Genomic DNA, 21,226 nt, shown 5'->3' with positions numbered 1-21,226 from the left:
GCTGATGCCACAGAGAAATCTTTGAGGAAAACAATCTATTCAACTCCAAGTAACCTCAGCAATAACAACAAATTCTACAGAACATGTGATACAGAAGCAGGATCATTGCTCAGCGAAATGATCTGCAAAGTCTGTCAAGGCACTAGGGTACTGCATGCTGTGAACGGCAGCACTTGGACTGCGATTTATCTGCTGAAATTATGATTATGTGGAAATGCCTCAACTGAACTAGAAAACCAACCACTAATCATTTGGCAATGTGGAGTCTGAGGCTGCTATTAAGAAATCAACTGCAGCAAACGGTAAAGAACAATTTGTCCATATATAGGCTCCTTCAGAGGAGCTCAAGTGGATTTTCAAACATTCAGTGTCAAAGGGTCACCTGCTGAGCATTAAGTATACACCCGTTGTACGCATGGAGACTGAGGAAGAGGTGAAGTGACTAGCCCAAGCCCAAACTGTACATGGAACACAGTGCAGGACTCTGAGCAATCTCTCCTGCCATCCCTACAGGCCTGCACTACATTCCATCCATCCTGCCCTTCGTGCTCACACCCAGCAAAAGAATTCCAGTCCCTGAGGTTAACATAGGTGGGGATACTCAGTGCTCAAGTGAGAGGGCATCCAGAAGGACACGTGCAACTATGAGCTGTCCTGATTACCTCAGCCATTTGCTGCTTCCTCTGGGCCTTCGTGGCCTCGGTGTAAGCATTGTGGTCTGTCTCGATGATGATCAGGTTGCTGCTCTCAGGGTGAATGACGAACCTCCTGGGGGTGTACTGCAGCGGGAAGGCAACCTGGTTGAAGACTGCCCCCAGCTTTTCCAATGCCAAAATCCTACATGGACAGAGAAAGGTCACATGCATTTAGCAACTTCCAACACAAGCCACTCCCCAGAGACAGCAAGGATGGAGCTCAGTCTTCAGCTCTAATCTTATGAATCAATGTACAGGTCAGCAGCTGTTCTCTGAGCAGCCCAGGCCAGACGGGAAAGCGCAAATCGCCCTTTCCCAACCCTCAGAGCAATGTTTTTTTTCTTCAGAGCACAAACCGACAGAGCTCTCAATAGTGCTGTAGCTTTTTGGAGTGGATGCTATATCAGAGCTATGTGAGAGATCAGCAATGGACTGGATAGTAGTTTCCTGGCAGAAGCCAGTATCTGATGCCTCAGAGGAAAGTGAATGCTCCTGCCTCCAAGACACCAGGCCAACTGTGCAGTGTGATCATACTAATACCATGCATTTGGTTTGATGACCCCATTCTGCCAGGCTGGAAAGTGAACTACAGGGAAGGGATGTGACTGGCTCATCAGTGGGTGAACTGAGCACAGAATTCAAGTCTCCTATGACTCCCAAGTCCCTGTTTTATATATGAGACCTTGCTATATCTATTTCAGAGATGACAGAATGAGTGGTGGGTGATCAACAGCCTTTTGCAAATGGTGCGGTTATGCAAAAGAAATCATATTTTATGAGAGGGAAAAAGGTGGACAAAAGGAATAGGGGAATCTTGTGAATACGGCATCTGAATCCAAATGTTTTTTTAGAGGCTACAGCTGGCCCCAAAATTTTCGCCAATGAAAATCAGGTTAGTCACAAGACAAGAAAAAGATCAGTGTCTGAATGACTGGTCTTTCTGCAGCTCGCCTGCTCAAATGCCAGCTCATCTGGAGCCAGAATAACCATGAGTCCCTTCAGAAAGATTCCTTTAAAAAAAAAGCTGAATGCTTTAATATGCCAAAAAGGAAGACAAGAAGAAAGTGCCTGTTTGTAGTTACATAAAGCAGGGCTCCTGAATTTTCACTTATTTTCCTAATTATTCCCCGCACCCTGGGCTGAGATATGAACAGGCAATACAAAAAACACGGTCATTCCTTTGATTTCCAAACCAACAACTCACTCCATTTTCCTACAGAGCACTCTTCTCAGTTCGTGAAGCACCTTCCTTTTCCTGTTATTTTACAGCATATAGCCAAATAGGCCAGCCACAGAATTCCTCATGCAGAGAAAAACTTAATTCCGTCTCTCTCCTGGTAAAAGTCAGAGTCATTTTTAAATCTGTTTGTAGTTGAATTACTTTTCTTTTGCTATAAAATAAATCCAGCTGCACAGCAATTCATGGACCACTAAGGGACCTTTCTGGTGGCATACAGAATGAGGTATTTTGGGAACAAGCAATGGGGGACTGCGGAAAGATATTCCATGAGAAAATGTTTGGCGCTGGCCAGGGCAAACAATGGCTCAGAACAAAATCACAGTGGTCAGCTAGAAGTGGATTTGCATTTTCTAAACAGAGGCCTATAAAATAAAAAAGCCAACCCTGCTTTGCACTATCATTGTGGATCAGTGGTTGTGTTTTCGACCACTTGGTTGGACTTTTTTTTGGGCACATATTAGAAATGTCATCTCCTAGCTAGAAGGGGATTGTATACGATACTCCTATGATGCCTGATCCCAGACCTGAAATACTCCTGTGATGCCTGATCCCAGACCTGAAATACTCCAAATGCTGATACCACCATATATTTACTCGTCTCCAGGGCCCCATTGCTAGGGTAACTAGCTTAGATTCTGTGGGTATTTCTACACAGCAAAAGCTGTGCATGGGCTGGCCTACTGGAGCTAGCTTGAATCCACGTAACAGTAGCAATGAAGACAGCACAGCACGGGCTTCAAAGCAGGTAGTACAAAGCTAGCACAGAGCCTGAGCAGGCATTCAGCTCATGAGTCTGCTCCAAAGCCCATGCTCCGCTCACTGCTATTGCTACCCATGCTAGCTCAGGGAGGCCAGCCCACACATAGCTCTTGCTGGGTAGATCAGCCTTCACGTTTACTAATTCACTGCCTTTTCGTAATGCACAAATGAGCCACACCATGAGCCAAACTCAAACCAAACACTGAACCAAATAAAGCCATCGTACCTAGTGCTCTGAAAGCTGCTAAGCAAACTCTGGCAGCCCTGCTACAAAGGGTAGCATGGCTATTCCACTGAATGGGCAGCTGTCCCCACCAGGCCCTTTTCACAATGTCGCTATCCCAGACTGCAATTTCCAGTGATGAAATCCAAGAGAGCTACTCAATGTGGCCTTCAGTCACTCCTCCTGCAGCTCGGCCAGATGCATTTAAATTCCCTTATTCCCAGTTTATCATCTACTTTCCCACTCAACAACTGTGCATCCTATTTCTCAGTGGTGTTGTAATCTCCCCTCATTTAGAGGCATGAGAATCAGAACCATTGCAAATAGTGCCTCTCAGCTGCAACTTGCTGAAATACAAGCACAGTGCTTGCTGTATGCAAGGGACAAGTTCCTGTAATAAACATTTCCGCTGTGCATTCTTGTGAATGTCCAAATAAACCAATTGCTCAGTCTGTCTGTGTTCCTATTGGTCTAACACAGCTACCAACCTTGAGAACCGTATACAATTCTAAAACCTTGAGGTGACCAAGCTGGACACTAAGAACAAACGTTTTGAAATCTGCACAAGAACTCAGCCCTGCTAGCAAAATATTGCTCTGTAAATAAAACTGATGATTATAATTGTCCCAATATGGTTATCTTCCACCTCACCTTAACATAGTGCCACTTTAAGCATAAAAGGTGCTTTCAGACTTAAGTATTCTTATGTCCTGCCCTGATGAGCTTACAATCTAATCTGAACAGAGAACCAGTAACTGAATATGGTAGGTATGGAGAAAGGAACAGGATTATAGACAATGTTACTTGGTAGCGCTACTTGATTCTTCTAGAACAAAAGGAAGCTGTTATCTCCTTTTTCTATTCCTCCATACTCCTGCCCCCAAAACTTCTTCACTGGGAGTGTGGCTATTAGCTTAAACAAGGTCAGACTGTTACTGAACAAAATACACTTAAACGACCCCCATTTTATTCAATGACCTAAAAACTCAAGGTCAGAAGCATCAATCACCATAAAGAATTTTCCTTTTACAAATTAACTACAAGTTGCATTTTATGAGCCTAGTGCAGGAGTCTGCATCTTGCTATCAGCTGACAGACACTGTTACGATGGATTTTAAAATATAATAATAATATGAATTGGTAAGCTAGTTCCAAAGTTGGAAACTATCCCAGCTATTACAAACAGGAGCAACCCTGCCCCACGGGAACACCTTGGATTATTAATCTTGGTAGGAGAAGAATTAACAACATTTAGACAATTTAAGAAAACAGAACATCTGGAGCAAAACTGGTTTCTAGTCATGGCTTGAAACCCTAAATGGGGCTGCTGTGTATACTGCAGAATGCCTCTTGTAGGCCAACCGGCAGATCCACTGGTAGAAACAGATGAAAAATGACAGGGTGGTGAAATCTTTGAAACAGCTGTGCATCCAACTGGGTTGTGCTCAAAGGTGCCTGACCATCTCCCAGTGGGGGACAAAGTTCAAAGATCTTTTGAGCCCAGTAAGCTGGGATATTTACTGCAAATTTGCCCACACACTATAAATTAGCCTGGTGCCAAACTGCCAGATATTGAATATGAACAAATATGTCTGCAGTGAAAGAGTGGTTTCAGGGAGAGGCAGGTGATGTTTAAAAACTTTCTTTATCCAGGCATCATACCAGGAGACCCCAATAAAATGAAATGTCTCTACAGCCCTCTCCTCCCTCCTGAGAGCTACCAGTGTCCCCTGGTTCAGAAGCATGACAGTTTCATTAACCTTACCTCAATGTGTTTGTGGAGATAGCAACAATGCCCTCTGGACACTGCTCGGAAGCAAAGCCAGATGCAAACTCTAGAGTCTCATAGGACAGGGGGGTTAGATGAAAGCGGGACTGATAAGAATAACTCAGCCATGAGCGACTGGACATGGCCAGCACCTGGAGAGGAAGAGAGACAGTAAATTCACCAATCTGGACTTGAGGGGCAAGTTAACTGCCGGCAGCATTAAACAGCATGCACATTCCAACACATACACTCTTAGTCACTGGAAAATCTAATCAATCACTGTGGGCATAATTTCACTCTGCCCAGAGACTGACTTCAAAACCTCTCCCCCTCTAAGGAGCAACTTCCAAGGGAGCAAACTCATGGTTCAGACGTAACTGATTACAAGAATGGTATCATGGCAACCGGGTCCCAAACTGAGTTTTGGAAAATTCAGTTTTCTCTACAAAAGCCAGTATCAACAGAAATGCTTTCATGGCTTTTCTTTTTAAACGACTTTGTTTTTCAAAGGAAGAAGGTTTCTTTAAACAAACATTCCCTGTCATGCTGCAGCCTGAACATTACAGTATTGTGCTAGTGCATGAAAAGTGACACTGATTAGAAACATAAACGGAGCCAACCGGCATGCAGAAAGCAAATAAATGGCTTCCATTTTACAAATGAGGGGACTGTGTACAGTAAGATGAGACTTACCCAATGTACCACAACCTAGAGCAGAAACCAGACCCCCCTCACCCAGTCCCCTACACTGGCCACCCAGCACTCCTCAACCCATGAGGTGTGATCCAAAAACCGGTGAACCCGGGGTGGCTGCTTTCCCCAGTGCCACAACAGAAGGGCTGCAAATAAGATTTTAAAGGACTGGATCCTCAACTCCAAATCCAGCAAATATTTTGCTTCAGCCAGAGATGACTAGGCAGCTGACTAGCCCCTGGCTAAACACCTCCAGCCCTCTTAACATAGATAGGAGGAGACCATAATCTGCTTTGAGCCAAAGCAAAATAAATGCCACTACACATCAGGCAGCCAGAGACTGCGTGGATGCTCATGCAGAGCTTTCAGCCTTCCTATCCGCTAAGAGACACTGAAAGTGCCTAACAGAATCTGCTTAGAGCTTCTACAAACACAGCAGAGGAGTGGCCTGCAAGTCAGCACAGTCACAGCACAGAGGGCAGTAGATGGAAGAGGAGTCAGACAAGCATTGCAGTGCATCATATCTTAAGAATCAAGGCAAGACTGATGTGAACCAGGGTGGTTACGTCAACAAGCACAAGCTATGTCCCAAGCAACTGCAGAATGAAGCCACCCGGCTCTTCCTCCTTTACAGGAAGCTGGTCCTGTTGTGCAGCAGAGGTTTGTTCTCCACCCTTCCCACCAATGAGGGAAGCTGGCCCACTTGCACAGTGACAAATATTGACACTACACCATGACATCTTGCTTTACTTACCGCCTCTTGGCCTTGCATTCGGACCCTGAAGAGTTTCACGGGGCGTGAGCCAAGGTACCTGGTTCTGGTATCAGAAAGATCTCCAGTGACTGGATCCAGGACAGTTCGCAGCAGCACACCATTCTTTCATTTAGGCAAGAGAGAAAACTCACTTGGCTCATGATCACAGACACAGAATACTGGCTGAGGCAGTTATACTCAATGAGAGAAGATGCAGTTTTTAACTAATTAGTCTTTTTTTCTCTCTTTCTTTTTTAAGAACTGAGGCACAAAGCGACTTTCCCTAAGTCATAGAATCACAGAATATCAGGGTTGGAAGGGACCTCAGGAGGTATCTAGTCCAACCCCCTGCTCAAAGCAGGACAAATCCCCAGATAGTTTTTTTATGCTGGTTCCCTAAGTGGCCCCCTCAAGGACTGAACTCACAACCCTGGGTTTAGCAGGCCAATGCTCAAACCACTGAGCTATCCCTCCCCACAGCTATCCCTCACAAGGGAAGTCTATGGTAGAATTAGTCACTGACCCCAGATTTCAAGTGCAGCGCCTTACAGTTCCTCTCACCCAAACCCTCCCCCCTAAAGATCAAAGAGTTTACAGTCTGGCAACAAATAAGATCCTCAAGAAAAGATCCTGGGCTAGATGATTTGGAAGAGCCCCGTTATTTTTACCCCACGTAGGACTTACCAAAACAAAATTTCTATCACAGGATCACCTAACACTGCTTGTGCAAAAGACTGGACACCGGGGAGATTACTGGAGCAGACCCTGGGGTCACATGCATGCTGCACCCAGGCTCTGCCCTCAAGGGGCTCTCTGCACAGCCTCCCAAAAACAGTTCATGGAGAGAATAGTTTCTTATAATCATCCTCTTTTCAAAAGGGAGCCAAAACACAAACATTCATGATTAGCAACGTCTCAAAGGATTTGCTTTCTTTTCATCAGTGAGGATATTCACCTAAAATCTAACTACATATGGGAACCTGCTTAACAGCTGGAGCAAATGGGGAATTCCAGACAGGCCCATATACAAAGGGGAATTCACTGCATAACTCAGAAGACCACTATATCCTGACAGGGATGTCCACATAGAAAGTCTTACGCTGCTGCAGTGGACAATATAATAAGCATTTAATAAAGTCTTTCAGGTTGAATGTCTCTCCGAAGGGCTTGCAGGAACCAGGCAAGTACGCCTCACCTGTAATCCAATGTTCAAGTACAGGAAGCCAATGGAGCCCCTCTCGCCCAGCTCGTCCTGTTTTTCTGCCCCACCCATCTCCACGATACACAGTGATTCTGGCTGTGCAGGGAGGGCCTGCATACTCAAGGGTTGTAAGCAATCCTGTAAAGAGACAGAAATGGACACTAATATGCAATTACCAAAAGAGATCCAGCTTTCCATCTAGGGAGCCTAAAGGTCACCCTTCAAAGTTTGTAAAGAACAGTGTTCAATTCACATCGGAAACCCTACGAGAATTATTTACGGCTTCCCAGTGCACAAGAGTTTTGGATCCATCTGCCTCACCTCCTGGCTTTCCCCAAATGACGAGCAGCCTGGCACAATGGCTAGTGGTCCTGAACTTAACTGCTGGGCACTCTAGCGAGAAGCTGGTGGCCTAATGTAAGCAGTCAGAAGTGTCAGAAAAAGTTAGCAGCCAGTTCAGGCACAAAACTTTTGGGTCTAATATTTACTAGGGCTGTCAAGCGACTAAAAAAATTTATCACGATTAATAGTGCTGTTAAACAATAATAGAATATCATTTATTTACATATTTTTGGATGTTTTCTACATTTTCAAATATATAGATTTAAATTACCACATAGAATACAAAGTGTACAGTGCTCACTTCATATTTAGTTTTGATTACAAATATTTGCACTGTAAAAAAACAAAAGAACCAGTATTTTTCAATTATCTCATACAGGTACTGTAGTGAAATCTCTGTCATGAAAGTTGAACTTACAAATGTAGAATTATATACAAAAATAACTGCACTCAAAAACAAAACAATATAGAACTTTAGTACCTACAAGTTCACTCATTCCTATTTCCTGTTCAGCCAATCGCTCAGACAAACAAGTTTCTTTACATTTACGGGAGATACTGCTGCCCCCTTCTTGTTTACAGTGTTACCTGAAAGTGACAACAGGCGTTCACATGGCACTGTTGTAGCTTGGTCGCAAGATATTTACATGCCAGATGCACTAAATATTCGTACATCCCTTCATCGGTCAACTACCATTCTAAAGGACATGCTTCCATGCTGATGATGGGTTCTGTTCGACAACGATCCAAAGCAGCGTGGACCAATGCACGTTCATTTTCATCATCTGAGTCAGATGCCACCTGCAGAAGGTTGATTTTTTTTATTTTTTTTTTTGGTGGTGGTGGTTCCCATTCTGTAGTTTCCGCATTAGAGTGTTGCTCTTTTAAGATATCTGAAAGCAAGCTCCACATCTCGTCCCTCTCAGATTTTGGAAGGCACTTCGGATTCTTCAGAGTTGTGTGTTGTAGCTATCATGAGAAATCTCACATTAAGACCTTCTTTGTATTTTGTCAAATCTGCAGTAAAAGTGTTCTTGAAAAGAACATGTGCTGGGCCATCATCTGAGACTTTCATTAAATTAAATATATGGCAGAATGTAGGTAACACAGAGCTGGAGATACACAATTCTCCCCTAAGGAGTTCATTCACAAATTTCATTCATGAGTGATTTTTTTTAACAAGCGTCATCAGCATGGAAGCATGTCCTCTGGAATAATGGTTGAAGCATGAAGGGGCATATGAATGTTTAGCATATATGGCACGTAAATACCTTGCAATGCCTGCTACAAAAGTGCCATGTGAACGCCTGTTCTCATGTTCAGGTGACATTGTAAATAAGAAGGAGGCAGCATTATCTCCTGTAAATGTAAACAAACTTGTTTGTCTTAGTGACTGGCTGAACAAGAAGTAGGACTGAGTGGACTTGTAGGCTCTAAAGTTTTACATTGTTTCGTATTTGAGTGCAGTTATGTAACAAAAAAAATTCTGCATTGGTAAGTTGCACTTTCATGATAAAGAGATCACACTACAGTACTTGCATGAGGTGAACTGAAAAATACTATTTCTTTTGTTTTTCACTTTTACGGTGCAAATAATTGTAATAAAAAATAATATAAAATACACTTTATATTCTGTGTTGTAATTGAAATCAATATATTTGAAAATATAGAAAAACACCCAAAAAACATTTAAACAATTTCAGTTGTTATTCTGTTTAGCAGTGCAATTAAAACGGCAATTAATCGCTATTTATCTTTTTGAGTTAATCTCGGGAGTTAACTGCAATTGACAGCTCTAATATTTACCATGAAGAGGGTGATGCACACCAAGCTTATTTTTTTTATCCATTAAAAAATGCTTTCTTTGCCTCAGGTAAATGGATGAGAAGAAGTTTGCAAGGGGACCATCAGCAACCATGCTTGAGAAACCAAAGTCTGTGCCTACTGGAAACTGAGACAGTTCATGATAGAGGCAAGGTGAAGCCTGCTATGCCTTTAGACCAGTAGTGGTCAACCTGAGCCTGAAAAGGAGCCAGAATTTACCAATGTACACAGCCAAAGAGCCACAGTAATACATCAGCAGCCCCCCATCAGCTCCCCCCCACTCTCAGCACCTCCCCCCCACTGGCAGCCCTGCCAATCAGCGCCTCCCCCCACAACCTCCCAATCAGCTGTTTTGTGGCATGCAGGACACTTGTGGGGTGGGGCATGGTAGGCTCAGAGGGGGTGCGAAGGGGTGGAGTGGGGGAAGGGCCTGTGGCAATGCCAGGGGTTGAGCACTGAGCACCCCCCGGCACATTGGAAAGTTGGCACCTATAGCTCCAGCCCTGGAGTCGGTGCCTATACAAGGAGCTGCATGTTAACTTCTGAGGAGCCGCATGTGGCTCCGGAGCCACAGGTTGGCCACCTCTGCTTTAGACCCTACTGATTGTGGACATCAAGGGGTGGCTGTGATGGGGGAGTCTGCCAAGGGTTCAAAATCCAAGACTGCACTCAGTCCAGATTCATCAGAGGGACAAAACGCACTTAATTTTGCTCATTCCCCACCACTGGCTAAAAATTCTGGTTTGGATTGGACCGGACCATCAAACTCTTCTGGAATTCACACGAAGAGCGTTCACAGGCTGCACTATGTTTAGCTGAAGAAACAGACTTTTATAAGGGTGCAGTAGCAAAGAACGACAAACTTTAATTTTACAGACTTCTATGTCTGCAGCGTGCAGGTGCCGTACCACTGATGGGCAACTTTCCCAAAGAACCCCAAAAGCAGAAGCAAACTCCCCAAACATGCAACCCTGAGCTCCATTCTGTAGCTGCTCTCACTAGATTCAACAGCAGTTCTTTGAGTGGAGTGGCTTGAGAATCAGGCCCAAAGTAAGGAGTCTTCCCTAAAAGCATGCCACAAGTTTTGCCCTCATAGCTAGGGTGGTCAACAGCAGTGCAGCTGAGAGGTGTACTTCCCAGCAAGGGCAAACAGACGTGTTAGCATTCATGTAATAAGGACATGGCAGCACAGGAAGCAAACAAAGCTGGATGTTCTTCTGAAACATCTGCTCTAGGAACTATTTTGGGAAAGGTATCTGGCCTGTGTACTACACAAGGCCAGATTAGATGATCACAATGGTCCTTTCTGGTCTTAAGACTCTATAAAAGCTCTAACGCGAAAGTGTCTGAAGACTTCAGACCAGTTGCAAAGAGCAAAGAGCAAGCATAAAGGAAAAAGCAAAATCTCAGGATGTGCTCACCGAAGGGTCAAGGGAAATAATTCTGACAGTGTTGTCCACCAACCCAACGGCAAGGAAGCGGGAACGCTGCTCCCCAGGAGGAACGTTGGCCAAGCTCATGCACACCACATCGGCTGACATCTCCTTCCTCTCCGTGTATTCATTCAGCTGTCCTGACTGAGAAGAAAGGCACAAAGGGATTATCAACTAGGGGATGGGCAAACTGGGTCAGACACAACTACCCACCTCAACCTTCGACCATTGCTCAAGTCAAGGCTCTGGATTTCAAATTTAGTTAACATAACGTTGGAAGCACCAGAACATACGACAGAACTAAGAGAAAGCACAAATTTCCAGCCTGAGCTCCGGGCTTGGGAAGTTGGGTTGCTCCATCCAAAACAAGCCTTTGAAGATTTGTCAAATTGTATTATCTCATCCAATGACATTCTACGGGCTTTATAGGGCCCTGCCCAGGCCCCAGTCTAAAAGGCCACTTCTCTACTGAATCCTACTCTGAGGACGTCAGAGGTTCCATCCTCAGTGAGGCTGTAACCCAGCTTCTGGTCCCTACGTCAAAGCTCTCTGCAGTTTTAAATCCACGTACTGGGTCCATCTCAAAGTAGACTAATTCTCCTCCAGTCAGTGCTATCACCACTTGTCTCTGGTTCACAGCACACTTTACGATGGTTTTCTTTCCTGGTGTCTTCCATTCATTAACCCTTTTGTCTGCTCGGATGTGCCGGATGCCATCTGGATAAACCTAAAGCAGAAAAATAAAACAGAAATAAAATACAACTTATCCACCCATTATGGGACCCAGATACCTTGTTTTTCTGACACAGGGATTCCAGCGGCTTCTGACAGTGACCAGTACCAGAGACCATTCTAGGTCATTCTTGACCTATTGACTATATAATACGCAGACTTGTACAACAAAACAACCCACAAGGTGGAGCCTCCTCTCCAGTGGGCTCATGGCAGGGATCCTCTGAAAACCTCTGCGGGCACAGGACTGGGAGCCTGTCACTCCTGAGTTTTAACCAGCTCAGGAGGAAGTGGGGACAACAGATTCCAGTAGGTCCAACCTTACTGGCGAGCAAGGAGAGAAGCCTGGATAACAGGGTCATGTTCCCAGAAGCCCTCACTGGCCAAGCTTGTGGAACTTCTGGCAGAGCCTTTTCAGCATGGACCTCAGGAGCAGCGAAGAAGCCATGGCCCTGCACCAAGTAGAGAATGGCAGATACAGGTGGACAGGATGTCTGAGAGTAACCTTACCTGTACCAAAGCATCATCCCCCAGCAAGGAACAGGACAAAGTGGGGGTGGTACCCAGAAATCCAGAGTCAGTCACTTCCTCTACAGTCTCTCCGATAGACAGCACCAGCGTGGCATTTACGAAGGACACGATAATATAGGCATCAAATTCATCTGGTCAGGAAGACAGAGAGGGAAAAGGGCTGCTGATTAGATACAAGGTCTCTAAAAAAAAGTGAGGAGACTGTCAAATAACTAACAGTTATTCCTCAAAAATATTCCAACAGTAGTTCCTTCATCCACTGGCAGCAGTGGGCAGAAGTTCCTTTTAGGAAACACCACAGAAGAGAATTAGCCAGCACTGTACCTCAGACCCTCTAAGGTTCAAGATCTAGCCAATGATTCAGGTGACGGCTCAGAACACAAAGTCAACTTGTGATATGCTGGATTCTAGAAGACAGGACCAACTACAGCTGCCCTTTAACTGAGAAGAAGAGAGGCAGAAATTTTCAAGTCTACGCTCGCTCCACTCAACTCAGGAAATTTAAGGGCCCAATGCAACTCCCATTGAACTCACTGGAAAGACTCGGCTTCAGTGGCCCCATCCTAGAGACCTTTACGCACCCAAGCAATTCTGTTGACTTCACTAGGATGAATAAGGGCTTCTAATGGACTTGGGTGGATGGAGTTATTTAGTATTAATGCAAACGGACACAATGTCAGAAGAGTATTGTCTTGGAGGCCCTATCCCTAGCTCCAGCCTTGTCCAGGAGTTGCTAGACAACCTTACATTTATGTAGCCATCTTTATGAGCTCAATGGGTGAATGAGTGGTGGCTGTCAGGGGCTCTTGATAAACACCTGCCTCTACTCTCACTAGAACATGATAGGAATGTTGCATTTAGCCTTCACTGCCAGCCTTTCCCACTGGGTGTAGTTGCAGGCACAGTGCTTTGGAGGCAGGGGAGCTACACCATTCCCAGCCTCTGCTAGTAGGACTCAGAAGAAAAAGCATGGGAGTGCAGGCAGGAGGTTTGGATGGGGAGAAGAGAAAGCTCCATCTGCTCCAGTCCCAGCCTCTCCCAGCACTTATCATGGTAGGAAACTAACAGGAAGTTTTTAAACAAATGTATTAAAAAAAAACAGAAAATCTTCCTAAAATGAAATACAGCCGGATACATATAAAACTCATCAATCCCACCGGGGAAATGGAGCCAGGAGCTTTGATGTAGAAACCAGACTGTCCCAGATAAACAACTCAACTTCTCTGGAGTGCTGACACTGCTGGCAGTAAGTGCCATTTCTTACATATGAAGAATCTGTTCTGCTCAGCACACTGCGAAGTGTTTACAGACCTATTTATCACAGCATGACACAAGAACACTTCGAGGGCCAAGAGAGTTTTCTCTCTGTCCTGATCTTTATCCATTGATCAGTATTTCCCATGATTAGCATGTGAACGGGAGATGGATAAGTAGCAGATCAATTCTTAAACATGCAATAAAATACAGGACACTCTGCCATTCTTAGATTTAATTCAAGATGCCAGCAAATGCTAGGCAGAGGCTTCCAGGGGCCAGTCCTGAACATGCTGTCAATCTACAGCTAGGCCACATGTTATTTTTGAAAGTCCAACTGGGTTAGCTGAAATGGTTCAGCAAGTGGTCACTCTTCTCCTCCATCTGTTCGGACAGAAAGGTGTTGCCAAGCCTGTTGTATTGTACTTGGGAGAGAAAAGTCTCTTACATACAGTTTAAAATATGCACATTTTACTGACTAATACCCAGCACAGAGACCACGGTTTTGTGATCAGCATACTGAATATCTTAACAGAACAAAAGCCATCCCATCTTGGGATGCAAGATAAGCAACATCAATTACTAGTCTATGAGGTGACTACGGCTCTGATCCTGCAATGTGACTCATGGAGGTGGACCCCTGCAGAGCTCCACTGCCTTCAGGGAGATTCCGTGTGTGTAAGTCCCCACTGGGATAGATCATATTGCAGGGTCAGACCCTGAGGATGGAATTCTTTGACAGTGAATAGCAATTAAAAGATTAAAATCCTGTTCAGGTATGCAATGGTCTAGTAATAGCACTGTTACTGTGTTTGTCTTGTGAGCTTTAAAAGTAGATGTTACTGGTTTTACAGAACCCTCGTTAGTATACACTGGTTATTTTCCACTAGAGTGGACACCGTCACCTGAAAGCCTTATTCATTCTCAATCACTGGAAACCTAGACCAACTTCCTTCAAAGGAAGTTCCAGCAGCCAGCCAAAATTCAGACTGCTGAATAGTTACTGATCTATACAAACACTTTTAAAGGATAAATTGAAACGTGCATTTGCAAGAGCAAATTTTGAAAATCCCTGTCACTTTTTTAGCCATCTCCCAGCAGCTGTGTGATTAGGAGAAAGAAAGAAAGAACTCTGCTCCCATTTGAAAGCAACAGCTGAAAGGGAGTCCCGTTCAAAATCAAATTCCTGTTTGATCATTATTACTTAATTACAGATTTTTCTGGGTACTGACTTACTCTATAATTTGATGAAGTAACTAGAATCTAACATTATACTGGAGTGTTCAATGAATTCATGTTCTATTACAGCCAAAATGTTTTTGCCTAAACTTTTGTATGGCTGTTTATTCTCCCTCCATTGGAAACTTTGAAATAAAGGGCATGATTTAGCAGCATGAAATAAATGAATAAAATGCATTCATCAGGATTCCAGCTGACACAATTTTGCTTTAGAATGTACAGTAGTTAAATGGAACTAGGTGTCTGAGGCACACTGAAAAATACAGCATTAGAACAGAGGGCTGGTTTTTTCCCCGTAAGAAAAATATCTATTTAACATAGAAAATGTCAGAAAATCCTACTGTCTGGAGTTTTAACTGGAGATGTATTATTCTGCATGCAAACATAAAATGCCAGAGATGCTTTCTGCTGCTATAATTATGTCAGTTACCTCCTTTCAACAAAGAGGACTAGTAAACAAGAGAAAAATATTTTGATATTTCAGAAGAGTCACAGCTGGATTCCATCTCCAGTTTCCACACAGCATATTTTCCATAGCTTCATGAATCTGTTGTGACGACTTATAAAAAATGGCAGACTTTAGGCACAGTACTTTATACTACGATCTTATATGTTATTAATAAAACATTCTATTTGAGTTTGTCTATTAAAATTCCTTCTTACAAAACCCATCTGTGCCTTTAATCTAACCTCTATACACTGCCACAAAGCTCGGTTTCCGCTGTATAAATGCTAGAACGAAGTGGGAGGATCAGTGAGCATGTGAAGGGATGAGCACAACACAGCACAGCGTATGCCGACTTTTAGGAGGTGCAGATGGAACAGTAATGAAAAGGAAGCCCCGGAGAACATGCTATTTCATGGAAACTCTGGGATCAAGTCCCAAGATACCACATTTCCCTGGGAAGCCCCACTCACAGGTTAGAGCTCAGGGGTATTTCTGTGGTAGGAACTAAAGGCTACCTTGTTCTCTGAATCCCTGGAGCTTCATATTGATTAAGTTAAAAAGGAGTGTCCAGTTTGCCTCAGGTCTATCTCGCCATTCAAATACATAGATACACTCCCTTATTTACATGGCAACTCCTGTGTCAAAGCTGTCTCTAAAAATACGCACTCAACGTGCTCATCTTTCACTGGCCTCCTCTTGGGGCTTTGCATGGTCAGCCTGGAGGCATATCCAAGGGGAAAGCCCATCTACTGCAATGATAGGAATGCTTAGCTAGCAATATCCTGGTTTAGATTTAGTGAAAGCTGACAAAGGATTTTAGAGTTACAGTCACTATTGTTCCCAAAGGATCATGGGAGGGGACGGGGATTCAAAGAGCTGCTTTCTGATCCCCAGCCATACAATGAAGGTTTGGGGCAGACAATACAAATATAAAAATTTCCAACTGCACAAATACTTCTGGAATTCATTTACTGTGAAACTCAGCATAAAAGTAGCCTCAAGACTGCATTTCTCTCTGGGTAACCTGCGAGACAGCACAGTAGCCCCTAGCAGTAGGTACACACCTGTGGTGATCAGCACCTCCACCACCAGCCACCTGTGGAAGAGAAAAAGAGGCTTGGTATTGGTAGTGTGTATCACCACGTACCAGCCAGGGTTAGTATTTGCCTTGAAGGCTGCAAACCAGTATGTGCTTGCAGAAACCTCCCAGCATGTGCATGTTGTGGCAGAGAGATTCAATTTGGTACCTGGTCAGAGCCAGATAACAGGCATTACAGACAAACTGAAAGCCCTCAGACAGCGACACTTCTGTACAGTTTCAAGAGAAGATGCACATTTTAAAGGGTGCTGCGTTCTCTTTGGTTAAACCCAATAAAACTAGCTGAAAAGACAAATTGCTACAATTTGGGGATCAGTTTTATAGACTGTTGAACGAACAATTGTGCTCAAATGTGGCTGCCCTCATTTTTAAAAGAGAAATGTTGCTCATGGAGCCCACAGAGTCCAGCCTTGTTTGCACTGATCAAGAGGAATGATTGTAAGCTGGGACCTGCAGTATCTCTGGGCTACAGTTCTGGAGTAAGAGAGGGTGGTGGTATTCTAGTCCATGGTATGTAAACGTAGCCATGACCCACAGTCTCCTGACAAGTAGCTAATATGATCCTCTGGATGCCCCAGCCATGGAAGACGCACTAAAGAGGAGTCAATGTGCTAGGATGAGGCTACAGATATCCATTACTCTGTGGAGTGTTTGTGCACTCTAGAGACGCCTCATTTGCTAGAGCATCCAGTAGCCAGGGTTTGTGGTAGCCAAACTGGAATCTTTCTTGGCTTCCAATTTCTGAGGATGAGCAAGACCGGTATCAACAGCACTCTGGAGACCTGAAATGCTCTGTCCTTGATCCTATTATTACTGGGGAGCTTGCAGGCATTTCCTGCTTAGTTCTTTTCATGTTGCTCAACTTAAGCTGTACTCCAAAGTCGGGGAAATAAACTGGAACCAATTCCAACAGGAAGTGAATTCCATAGCAAGGGCTGAAGATCCTAAAGAACGCTGAGCCCAATGCAAGAGACATGCCACTCACTAAGGCTGCTTACATGAGAGGCTGTGTCACAGCAGCAGTGAAGCCTCCATTCCAGCATGCTGGCTCTGCTAGGCACTGCAACACAGAACTCATGTAAGCAGCGCTAATGAAATCCTCTACAAATAACCTAGAAGGGAGTCTGTCAGCACTTGCAATAGCTTCACTTCAGGTCTTCAAGGGAGTAGTGCTAGCAACCTAGGTATTTCTGGAGAGCTCTAATCTCACCCCAAAGAGGGGGTTGTATTCCTCTGTTTTAATAAAATGAGTCCATTGTTTCAGCTGAATGAAAAACTATGCTTTGTGCTGCTGTTTTTATATAGCCCTCCCTTGGCACTGGTCACCCTGCACACACTGTTGGGTATCTGGCTGGGAAATGCTGCCTGCCCCAGAGCATTATCCACCTTTTGCAGATTAGCGGGTGCAGAAGTATTACAAATCAAAGCCTTAGGCAGATGTATTCTTATCTGCCTTTTTCTGGATATGCCTCCTACTGGCCTACAGAGACAAACCTACTGCAGTTACCACTGAGTGTGTGTAAAACACAACTGTGCACCACACCCCCCTCTCCACCATGAGGCAGGTGTGCTGCCATTGATGCTAATTAAAGACAGAATCCCTGGAACTCAGATTGGCCTCATTTGCACCTGGCACTGAGTCCAGCTCCTTCCTACTGGGAATGTATACCAGAAGCAGCACGCGGGAGATGATACTGCCTACCACACATATTGGATGCTTCCTTTCCAATGAAATGGGAAGAGTAACAATTCTGGGGAAGCCAAAGGTGGTTTCTAGACACGGAGCATGTCTGGGTCTTTGCACACACCTTGCACTGTGCAGACAGGGCAGCTGGATCAGAACAGCTAGCTGTCATGGAGAGCACACTGCAGCATTACTTATCACCCTTTCCGTGCCCTTAGACAATACAGATTGTTTTAGTCTGTGCTTGAGGGAAGGATGATGTACCTTCAATGTGTCTCCTCACAGTCCAAACAGCATTGGGGTTACCAGGCAGCTCTGAGACGGCCATTTCAGACACCTAATAGGAAACAAGAGCAGGATTCCTTTGAAAACAGGTTCACATTAACAGATGTTTACCCCAGTCAAACTCTGAAGCATTACAGTGACTAGTGGTTAATAGTTTGCACAGCTACACAGGGCAGCTGGGGCAGTTCTGAGTTCCCAGTCTCACTCCCTGGACTAGAAGTGTTGTTGAGGCAAAGTATTCAGCACACCAGAAACAGACAGAAAAGTGTCTCATTCGGTGATACCTCAGGCTGAGCAGCTTTGTCCATCCATCCTCAGCAAAAAGGACAGTGGTTGTGACCTGGGTTCCACCAGGTGGGGAGTTAGGGATCAGAGATGGACCCAGAGAATCTCTGGGGAAGAATATCAATTCCATACATTGTTTGCATGCTAGGGTAGCCGTGTTGGTCCCAAGATACGGGAGACACAAGGTGGGTGAGGTAATTGGACCAACTTCTGTTGGTGAGAGAGACTTTCAAGCTACACAGAGCTCTTCAACTTGAGAAGGTGCTCAGAGTGCCACAGTTACATACAACGTGGGAGTTAACCCATGTTGCGCCTTACAACATTCTGTAACCCACTAACTCTCCTTTGTCCTATGACTGCAGAGATGTTAATTGCCTACTTGATTTTAAATAGTTGCCTGCAAAAACCATTAACCCTTTATGCTTAAGGGTTCGTCCCACTTTGTATATAGCTGTGACACTCTGAGCACCTCTCTCAGTCCTAAAGAACTCTGCAAAGCTCAAAAGCTTCTCTCTCTCACCAGCAGAAGCTGGTCCCCCACCAAGCTTGTCTCTCTCAATTCTATTTCTTCACATGCCTAAAATGATCACAGTCAGGGACTACAGGTTTGTCAATGGAAAACCTATGGTTATCACTCCTATACACTCCAGCACCATAACCCTTATGACTGGACAACAGGGACTGATTGTATAGTCTGAAGAAGAAATTACATTTACATAGGGATTTTGGCAGAGAAGGGCAAAAGAACAAAACCCTTCAAGAGTTGCACCAAGGACAGATTGTTTAATTACAGCACCACTGTGAGCATCCTGCCATAAGTTCAAGAAGGGCAACCCCACATTCCTGTTGTGGATTTCTGAAGCTCCCTCTGGGGCTCTTACCTCAAGTCCGTGCCTTAGGACCCTCAGAGATGACCGAGGCCCCCGTCCACAGGCCACATATAACTGCGGTGTGTCTTCATTGGCCAGATCCGCTATCTGCACAGAGGAACAGTGGGTCACACAACATGCACAAGGAGACGAAGTAAAACCCCCAAACGTTTGCCCTATAATCTGCTTTCTGAACAAAGTCTCAGCAGTTTAATGTAACTGACGCTGCCACCGAACATCCCGTCTTCTGCATCAGAGAACCACAAAATTTAGGAAAAGTCTGCTGCAGAATACACAAGGCCTTGTCTAACAGTCATGCTAGAGGGCGAGCGCTGGGCTGGTGCATTGCACCCCACTTCCAAACACCAGGTATTTATGTACTGCTGATGAATGGTAATAACCCTTTCAACAAACATCCGTATCCTGAGGTTTAGCTTTACACCTTGTCATTCTTTTCCCAGGGTTCATGATTCAGTGAACCCACCTTTCTGTCAGTGCTTGCAGTACTGTCACACTGCGGCAAAACCAAGGCAAATAACCAGAGCAAGACTGAAATGAGATCATTACCTGTGCTTTTCTTTCTCCATTTTAAACGGATTCCCTGAAAAGAGTTTTCATTTCCATAAGGCACCTCAAAGACCAATTGACTTAGCAGCACAATGGATGATACACTGATCTGCTTCTGTGGTTACACAACAGTAACGGCCCTGCATCTCCAGAGGGCAGGCTGGGGGGAAAGGGGGAGGACCATGTGTTCACAGATGACGACATACCTGACAAAACAAGATAGGAGACAGACTGTCCAGCTCATCCACCAACACCAGGTTCTTGAGTGGTCGTGGCTGGAAAAAGAAAGTGTCTCCTTCCTCCAGGGGCATGGCAGAGGAGAACTCCGGCTCCTCATCGTCATCTCCCAGATGGGCTATCTGGTACAGGTAACTTCAGATACAAAGCAAGAAAAACAGCATAGTCAGAGCAAACAGCTACAGTTCAGCCACGCATTCAATGTGGGTGAAGGGTGAATAAGAACTAGTACTGTTTCCACAGAACACTTGGCTATTTCAACTCTCACCCGAAGGGATTGTTTTCTTGGGGAGAGGAAGGAGGGGCAAAGAGTTACGGGCTATTTTCAAAGCTCTTGCCCAGTTCTGACTTCCTTCTTTATCATTGCTTTTGGCAGAAGACTCTGGACAGCTCAGTGCTCACCCCACTCCTGGCTCCTAGATTTTCCTGTCTCATGGCAGGAAGAGCTAAACAACGAAATCTTTGAAGACCAAGACCGCTGGCTAACAGCCTCCGAGTCTGCATGTTTTCGGGAGGAACACGTGCTATTTTTTAGGTGTTCAAAAATCACCTGCTACCCTGTCTTATAAGCTAGAATATTAAAATACGTGAGTTTTACACACATACAAGCAAAATTGATCCATAAAGAAAGACTGAATTGTTTCTTGTGTTCTTTTTGTTCTGTTCATCAGAACTAATGGCCAGACTTTTGTTAGTTGGCTAGAGCTCCACCTGCGGGTTGGCTCTACAGGAGCTGACCATAAACTTGCAAGACGTGTTTGGAAACTCAGGTACTAACTGCATGCACGCAAACACCAAATTTGCATATACAACTCTGGTAACTGTGTGCAAACACACAGTATTTTGTGTGTGTAACTTAGGATCACTTGTAAAACTCTGGACCAAGAGAGGTTACAGCAAACAAAATTTTGAAACAAAACCTTTAATTGGCCACACAGAGAAACAAAACCTAAATACTCAAGATGTCAGAGAACATGCCCCTACATGTTATAACATCTGTAAAGGCTGATCAGATCATGAAACAAAATTGCTTGACAGCACTTCTACTACGCAAGAATAACTAG

At 44.5% G+C, this 21,226-nt stretch overlaps 1 protein-coding gene across 4 annotated transcripts in view; it reads right to left on the bottom strand.

The window, feature by feature from the left end:
- SF3B3 (splicing factor 3b subunit 3) overlaps positions 1-21,226 on the bottom strand; it is a 47,609-nt gene that overhangs the window by 13,275 nt on the left and 13,108 nt on the right. For all 4 annotated transcript variants that reach the window (XM_030581809.1, XM_030581810.1, XM_030581811.1 and 1 more), the window contains exons 9-18: positions 20,132-20,297; positions 19,371-19,466; positions 18,184-18,256; positions 12,175-12,326; positions 11,504-11,659; positions 10,921-11,076; positions 7,328-7,471; positions 6,133-6,255; positions 4,683-4,837; positions 663-837 (exon numbers count right to left, since the gene is read on the bottom strand). In XM_030581809.1, the coding sequence (XP_030437669.1) occupies positions 663-837; positions 4,683-4,837; positions 6,133-6,255; positions 7,328-7,471; positions 10,921-11,076; positions 11,504-11,659; positions 12,175-12,326; positions 18,184-18,256; positions 19,371-19,466; positions 20,132-20,297 (1,396 nt within the window). The remainder of the gene's footprint in view (positions 1-662; positions 838-4,682; positions 4,838-6,132; positions 6,256-7,327; positions 7,472-10,920; positions 11,077-11,503; positions 11,660-12,174; positions 12,327-18,183; positions 18,257-19,370; positions 19,467-20,131; positions 20,298-21,226) is intronic.

The sequence above is a fragment of the Gopherus evgoodei genome, chromosome 12 (assembly GCF_007399415.2).
Source record: "Gopherus evgoodei ecotype Sinaloan lineage chromosome 12, rGopEvg1_v1.p, whole genome shotgun sequence".
Lineage (NCBI taxonomy): Eukaryota > Metazoa > Chordata > Testudines > Testudinidae > Gopherus > Gopherus evgoodei.
Note: the sequence above shows the minus strand (reverse complement) of the source record. Positions and strands in the feature narration are given on the sequence as shown.